The sequence below is a fragment of the Varroa destructor genome, unplaced genomic scaffold (assembly GCF_002443255.2).
Source record: "Varroa destructor unplaced genomic scaffold, Vdes_3.0 BEIS01000003.1, whole genome shotgun sequence".
NCBI lineage: Eukaryota > Metazoa > Arthropoda > Arachnida > Mesostigmata > Varroidae > Varroa > Varroa destructor.
This window is the reverse complement of record NW_019211456.1, coordinates 33,940,427-33,948,309: the sequence shown is the minus strand read 5'-3', so window position 1 is coordinate 33,948,309 and position 7,883 is coordinate 33,940,427. Positions and strand designations below refer to the sequence as shown.

The window sequence follows — 7,883 nt, the reverse complement described above, 5'->3', positions numbered from 1 at the left end:
TTACTAAATCGATCATTCTGATTGTATTTGAGCCTTTTAAATGTGACAGCTTGTATGTTAGTAAACGCTTTCAATTTCAGTTTTCGAACCATTCATCTCATCTTAAAAAACTAGGCTGCAAATAAAATGTGTGAAAGCATTGAGCCTGCGGTAAAGAGACATCCGAATTTGCTCATCGGCTTAAAGGCTGTTGAGTACTGCCGTCACTACAGCTTAAGGGGCGGTAATAGATGCTTATTGACTCCAGCATTTATGAACTTCGCCACCTAAGCGTCGAGAGGAATCAAATTCGAAATAGTTCGAGGGCTCACTACCACTCGGTTCCTTAATATAGCCTAATAGCAGTGCTGAAGTGGAATTAAATGCCTTTACTGAAATTACAGTGGTCTAAGTTAGAACATTTTGAATTGTTATCCATTGATTCACATGATGGCGAAGTCCTAAGTAAATTAGCTGCTTTTCATTTACTAATCCGTAAACCAGTGGCGCGGTCAGTGATACGAAAAATACATTTTATGGGAAGTTGTGTACAGCAATCGTATACCGTTCTATAAATCATGAATAAGAATCTGCTCGGTATTCGTTTATTTAAGACGATATTAATATTAATTAGAAATGAAGGAAAACACCTTGAATACGCTCACTTGAAAGTAGGAAGAAAACTAGATGTAGAATAAGAAGCAGTAGAAATCAAAACGTAGTTCATAGTTTTCGGGGACCTCATTTATAATTGCTTTGAAACGTTGGATAAGGTGAATAAACAATAAATTTCTACTGAATAAATAGTTAAATCGAGATGAATGAGGCACTGATTAACATTGTATTTAAAAACAGAAAGCATCGAAGGCGTGGCACAACTTTCAAGTGCTTCAAGTCCGGCACTCGCGCCGTAAGCAATAGTCATTTCATACATTTGCTTTGTCCGTATCTAGAAGATCCTATATAAGACCATAAGAGACTCAAAATTTCTGTTTAGTTTATATGGTTGCCGCTTGATTTTTCATATGTATTAAACTGGCTAATATTAAATCTGAATTAGATCCAGCTAGTTGTTTTTTCTGTTTCTCTTTCCAGTAGAGCCAATCACCGTTAAAATATCGTAAATTCCGTAAAAAAGATTTAGGTTAAACTTGGAAATCCATGTTTCAAGGGCTACCAGTGATAAAGACGGAGTAGTACCAAGTCCCTTATAAACAGGTGACATCGAAAACCTTCCGCGTACCCATCAAAACAATGGATCTGACGTCCCCTACAGTAAAAGCGGGTTCTTTTTTTAATGCTAACCAATTAATTAGTATGACAGTGCGGCCCTAAGCCTCAGTTTTCTGCGATAATAAATCAAGTTATGCAAATATAACTGAAGAACTGCCGCGATAGCTCGGATTAAAGACGGGATACACGGCGTAAAATATGTTGTTCCTTGTACTACTCAGCAGCGGCTTGCCAGACTGGGAAGTTTCATCAACGCAAAGCAGTATTTCTATCTTCTTTTCCGATTTTGGCTATGACCGTTTTGAGAGAAAGAATGATTTTGAGATCGGTCTATATTGCTCAACTATAAAGTTATTGCCGCTGTGACCCAAACATATAACTAATACCACCTCGCTTTCGCAGGCCTCGGCAATATGCGGTAAAATGATCGTTGAAAATATATCTTTTGCGATCTGGAATAATCTTCCTTATAGTTAGACCTCAAGACAAAAATGAACGATCGGAAGATCGATTACTACAAATTAATGGAGAACGAAATGAGTAACTTACGAAGACATGATAATTTGCACATAACAAATTCTGAAAGCAAACCAACTAATGGAAATGGTATTAGAATCCGCAAATGGATTTAACGTTTTGGCGGCTACTTCTCATATTTTTGGAAAACTAGTTTAATGGGTTTGTTTTGCTAAACAATTTCTATGGCTTCTTGTAGCTTTTTTTCCATCCTTCCCTTAGTTAATGGCCCGCGATTTTCTGACGGAACAGCAAAGAAATCTACATGCAGTCCTTCGTTATCCGTTGAAATCAGTCTAAGATGTTACGGAGATATTTGTTTTCACAGATCAGACGATAAACATAAGATCGTGTTGTTATCGCGGCGGCAAATCAAATGGTGAGTAACCAGTTCTTGAATGAAGCTTTTTTTTTGCTCTTCACATCACTTACGTGTAATGTAACCTACTAAGGAGTCTACCACTCCTAATGAATCGAGAATCTGTGTCTGTTTAGATAATGAGAACTGCACCACCTATTGCTAAGATACTAGCTGGTTCTAGCACTAACCATATAATCCGGTTTTTGTAGTGAGTGACGGAACATTGAGCACCGGAATTCTTGTGGGTGTCCCGAGTTTCTAAAGTTAAAAGGCCATTTTCGCAAAAGGTTTTTACTAAAATTAAATCTATTAATGTTTCGATTTGCATCGATTTCGTTATGAAATTCAAACGAAGCCAGAACCTTAATTTTTCTACTTAGGAGTTAGGCGCCTAACAGAAGGTGGAGTAGAAGCCTGTGACAATTGACCTGATGCGGTTTGTTTGCCTTGATATTCCACAAGCAAGTTACAATTAACTTTCCCTACTTACTTAGTAGATGGCCGCTTTGAAAAGCGAATAGCAGACTCCTCAGCAGAACATAATGCAAAGATCATTTATAAGTTAGTCTAAGATGTGCGCAATTTGACTCTTAAGGTAGCTTAAATGTTCTAAAAGTAGTTGTGTAACCTAATAACTAGTCGTACTGAAAAGTGCCTGTGTGTTTTTACCAACTCTACAACGCCTCCTTAAACTATTATGTGAAAGCAACTTGGGTAAAATTAAAAGTAAACATTGCTAATTATATTATAAAAATAAATAATAGCACTTTTTGCACGTATAAGAAAAAATCCTAATCAACTGCCATTTTTCGATATAAGTTAAGCCTTACAGATCGACACGATGGCGGATCGCTACTCAATATCAACCTTGCGTCTCCCTCGAAACGTTGTTCCGAATCATTATTCACTTAAAATAAAAATCGACCTCGTCAAGTGCAACTTCAACGGATCAGCTGAAGTTGATGTCACGGTAGCTTGAAGTCTGGTATTCTTAAAGTATAATCTCGCCTTCGTGCTAAAGCTATCACCTTTAAGAGATTGTTAAAAAGAAAAAAAACAGGTTAAGGAGCATATGATAGAAGACTGTTGTACGACACGTTTTTAATTGAAGTATTAAAAAAGATTGCTGCGAAGCAACCCGCGCAGTCGGACCATTAGACTGTTTCGATAAAATTATTGTATATATCCGTATGTTTGCCATCTTTCGCATCCTATTTTTGAAATTGTTTTTATAAAAAATTATTGGTGACAGTGGGCCGTGCTGACTAATGATCTCTAGAGAATATGTTCCGTCTGAAGCTGTTATGTAATAGACTAAGTTGGTAAACATTCTATTATGCTAACAGGTGAATGAATCGACTAGTTCAGTTTTACTTAACAGTTTAGGATTAGCAGTCAGTGAAGGCGAGTTTCAGTGTGGGTCAAATACAATCTGTGTAAAGGAAACCCAAGAGTTAAAAGCTGATGAAAGGATCGAATTCATCTTCGGAAGGCCTATACATAAAGGTGAGATCGAGAATATAGTCGTCTTTTCACTTACCTGATAAAAGATGCGTGCGAACGATAATTTATATCTAATTCGACAATCATTTGAGCCCCTCCAAGGACATACTGCACAGGCCGTCCAATTGAGTAAACCGAACTAACACGTTTGTATTTAATGAAGGGTCAACTACTGCAGCACAGATCTAATTTAATTTTAAGTCATCTGTATACAAGATGTATTAAAAGAAACGTTTTAAACCCTTCAAATTATTCTAATCATGCTTTCCAAATTTGATCGACGTTTTTCTAGAAAACGCGTAAATTTCATGCAGTACTCTTATGGGCTGTATATGTAGACACTGAATACTAAACCTATACTTCTTGCGCCCTTTTCTCGTGGTTCTTACCTTGTTTTCTAAAATAAACCGGACTTCTACCTTTCCTCGTATTTTTCTTGCTGCTCTAGGTGCTTTTTATATTTAAATACGTTTTACAATACTTTTTAATAGTTTTCTTTTAAACTGCCCGAAGGTACCATCTATTCGCATGTTTCGAGTCTATTTTCAATAATTCTTTAACTTGTGCATGAAGAAGCCACGCTTAGGGATGTGCCCATCTTGTGATAATATGAGGTTTTAAATCACATTCTGTTGGATATACTAGATCGTTTATTGTTGATTTGAAGGGGAAATTTTCAAGTTTTTCTACAAAAATAGTCATTTTGGTATACGTGTCTTCATTGTCGTGCGCTTTATAGTTCATATAAATCGTTTTTTCGGTACCTGCATTCCTGCTAAGGTGGATTATTTCATATAAGGAGTACTTCAAAGCCTGAACTGTTGCGCAATATCGACTAGTACCTGATAATCAATATACTGAATTAGAGAAATCTCAAAAACAATCACTGTGGCTTTTTTTGGATGATGGAATCCTTATTGACCGGTTAAAGCTTCTCCATCACTTTACTTCTTGTTTTATTAAATATCGCCAATTTACAAGAGTGCAATCGTGGATTTATGCTTCATCAACGGGTACATGCTAATCAGTGAGCTAATAACCGAGTGAGAGGGATCGAACCCTAGACCTTGAGCTTGATACTCCAACGTCCTACGAAGCCTGGTGGCGCTAGTTTACGTATGAATTTCGCCATAGGCTTCCTTTTTGGGAAATGACAAAATTTTTTTTTTTAATCTAAAAGGACCTGTACACTACAAGCATGGATCTGTCAGATGCCTAGAAGTTCCCTGTCATAAAAGTAAATCCAAGGTGCTAAAGCGTCCCTGTTATATTAATCAGTGGATATATATTCGGCCGACAAATAGGAAATTCAAGCCGTGTTCTTGTCAATGCTGCGCAATCAACGAGACACCAATTTTGAAAATTTAAATTCCTGTATGTGAAAAGTCGCCATTACAGCGATGCAAAAAAATGAGCAAAAAGCTGGAAGATATTTCGCCGTTTAGTCTCTCCTATCGTAACAAACTTCCAAGACACACGTGTGCTTTCATAAAAAATATCATGAGCCGCAATACCTATTCGAATCAGAAGACTGTATCTATTATGAATCACTATTTCCTATTCCTCCAACAGGCACTGGTATACTTCGGTACTCGTTTTCGGCTGGCCTCAGCGAGGACCAGCGTGGCCTTTACCGTTGCGAGGCGTGGGATGAGAAAAATCGAAGGATGAATTTTGCCGCCACCAGCTTTGAGGTGCGCTTGCGTGCATACTAAGCCAATAGAGTATTAATCTTTAGTGCAATTTCTGGTCTGTCTAATCTATTTTATTGTTTGAAAATAACCTTCGTTGTGTTATCACTATGTCTATAAACTATTCCAACTTTTTCCCATTGTTCGTACTCTGTGTTGTCAGTCTGCAGACGCACGCCGAGCATTTCCTTGTTGGGATGAACCTGCGCTCAAGGCGACGTTCCAAGTGACCATGATAACGCAAAGGCCATACCTGGTTCTATCTAACATGCCTATTATTGAGCAGAAAAAATACTCAGAAGAAGGCTGGCTAATGACCCTATTCGAGTGCACTCCCAAAATGAGCACATACCTGCTTAGCTGTAAGTGTGCATAACGAACGTCAATCAAAGCCATACTAAATGAACATTGTTGTAAAGAAACAGGCTGGAGTAGATCATAATACATCGATTGTGAAGGACCAAACGATTTAAACATGACTTCGCCTCATAGCTTCGTCTCATTATTAAAAAAATAGGTAGTGACGGAGAGCGGGTCTTGTACTGTCTTGCTTACGTTATATGCATTCGATGAGCGGTTTTATGTAGTCTTACTGGGATAATATAGAATCTGTCTTTCGAGTGTATCTTGTGCATAGTTAGGTCTACCAGAGAAAGTGGGTGAGTATAGTTTGCCGCTAAGCTCGAAGCGTCCATGCGTACGTAAAAATTAAATTTGTCTTAGTTGTTTCCGTTTCCAAGATCTGGAAAAGCCTTTTTTCTTTTCCTATGGAAAACAAAATCTGAATCTCACCCGACTTGACGTACCCTTTAATCTTTTGTGGGCGGCATGATCTCGTGACGATTATTACTATGCGGTTTTATAAGTCTGTTGGAGAACTCCATGTGAGTGCAGCAAGGTTCACCCGGACTGGACTTGTAGCAGGGCAAGTCCTTGAAATTATACCTAAGGATTGATTCTAAAGACATGTTCACATAATACATTTAGCCAGAAACGTTAATAATTTTTTTAAGAGATCTATTAACTTTAGATAGGTAAATGATTATTTCGATAGTATTGGCCGCACTATTGATTCTCTTGGGGTGTTTATTATGGTTGCATTTGTAGATTCTCCTATGGTTAACCAAAAAGCTATAGTAACGCGTAACTGTCCTATTCATTCCATTTCTTGGATCAAATAGTTGTTTTCCTGGCCACTTCTGGCATTTGGTATATTTTTTCGGTAATTATCTGCGCTTGCGATGAACTCAAATTGAATTTCGAAACCTTTAAAAATTATAGGCATTAAAACTTTCTCTGCATTTATAAATATATTTTGTAATTTTATTTTCTTTATAAAGCTTGATTTCATTAAAAATTATATTAGCATGATATGAATAATGTTAGGCCAGTCAGAAACTGCGTTTTACGCTTAAACCTGATTGTTTTCGAAATAGAAAGAACAAACTCGAGCGAGTTATCAGCCTATCTAAGTATGTATAAAAGATGTAAACACCGTATTAACTCATGGATGAACTTAATAATGTTGTGAAATACTGTTGTAAAAGTCTTGCTTACGCAAATATTTTTCAGATTTTCGGATATAGTGAAACATACGCCTCGTATTCAGAACAGTATCAATTGTACTTAGTAACAAAAGTTCCTGGTAGTTGTTGTTGGCAGGTTCAACTACATCGAGGCCTTCAGCGCGCGGAGAGTTCGTATCCGAGTGTACGCTATGGTTGATAAAGAAAACCAGGGAGAGTATGCTCTACAGACTGCCGTCAAGTCGTTGGACTTTTTCGAAAACTATTTTGATGTATGAATAGTTAGTGCAAAATATAATTTAATATAATCCACTATCCTCATTACGAAATTACCCAAATGATTGCATCAAAAGTACTGGTTTTTCAAAAATACGGTCAACATATTTACCAATCTTAGCTGTGATAAATGTCATGCATTTCGATACCTAGTATTCTCCTCTCTCGAAGTATTCTTCCAAAAGTGCGGATCTTGCCAGATTGATCGGATTTTTCTATATATTATAGTATATATAGGTTTGGTATGTTATCTGCCTTTTTTAAAACGGAAGATAGAGAGGACAATTTATCAAAAGATAGCTGGAAATCACCAAACCCTTGCTTAGATGCTAGGTTATCTGTACTGATTAATTTGTCCTCAATTTTTTTTTCGGAGTTTGCCGTATTTCTTTTTTTTTTTTTTTTTTTACTGAAATTGCGATATTTCCTGTTTGCTACTAACATTACCATAAATCAAACAGGACAGTATGAAAAAATAGTTTTGAACTTACTATACTTTGGTTTGATCCGTATGAAACTGCAAGCTCTTCGAATCCGTATCTAAAGATACTAGTGTCGTATAAAATTTGTAGTAGTAACATAAGAATTACGTACACAAGTGCGTTTCGTTAATACGGTAATGACCAAGATATATTTTACATTGTACCTTTAATATTCAGATACCGTACCCATTGGCCAAAGTCGACTTGGTTGCCTTACCAGAAACTTCCGCGGGTTCCATGGAAAACTGGGGCCTCATCACATTTCGGTAAATTTCGGCAAAAAAGCTTTATATATATAAATATATATGTATATATA

General features: G+C 36.9%; 1 protein-coding gene across 3 annotated transcripts in view; it reads left to right on the top strand.

Annotated features, from left to right (window-relative positions):
* The first annotated feature begins 266 nt into the window (after positions 1–266).
* The window catches only part of LOC111247900 (puromycin-sensitive aminopeptidase-like), a 13,571-nt gene continuing 5,954 nt past the window's right edge, over positions 267–7,883 (top strand). For 2 of the 3 annotated variants that reach the window (XR_015324017.1, XM_022799432.2), the window contains exons 1-7: positions 267–2,107; positions 2,909–3,059; positions 3,436–3,595; positions 5,165–5,286; positions 5,447–5,645; positions 6,933–7,081; positions 7,745–7,833. Coding sequence is in view for 2 of the 3 variants with exons in the window: in XM_022799432.2 (XP_022655167.2) it covers positions 2,931–3,059; positions 3,436–3,595; positions 5,165–5,286; positions 5,447–5,645; positions 6,933–7,081; positions 7,745–7,833 (848 nt within the window). In the remaining variant the exon portion in view is untranslated. Of the gene's footprint in view, positions 2,108–2,301; positions 2,377–2,908; positions 3,060–3,435; positions 3,596–5,164; positions 5,287–5,446; positions 5,646–6,932; positions 7,082–7,744; positions 7,834–7,883 lie in introns of those variants that run through there. The other variant, XM_086983974.1, reaches the window with a different exon arrangement.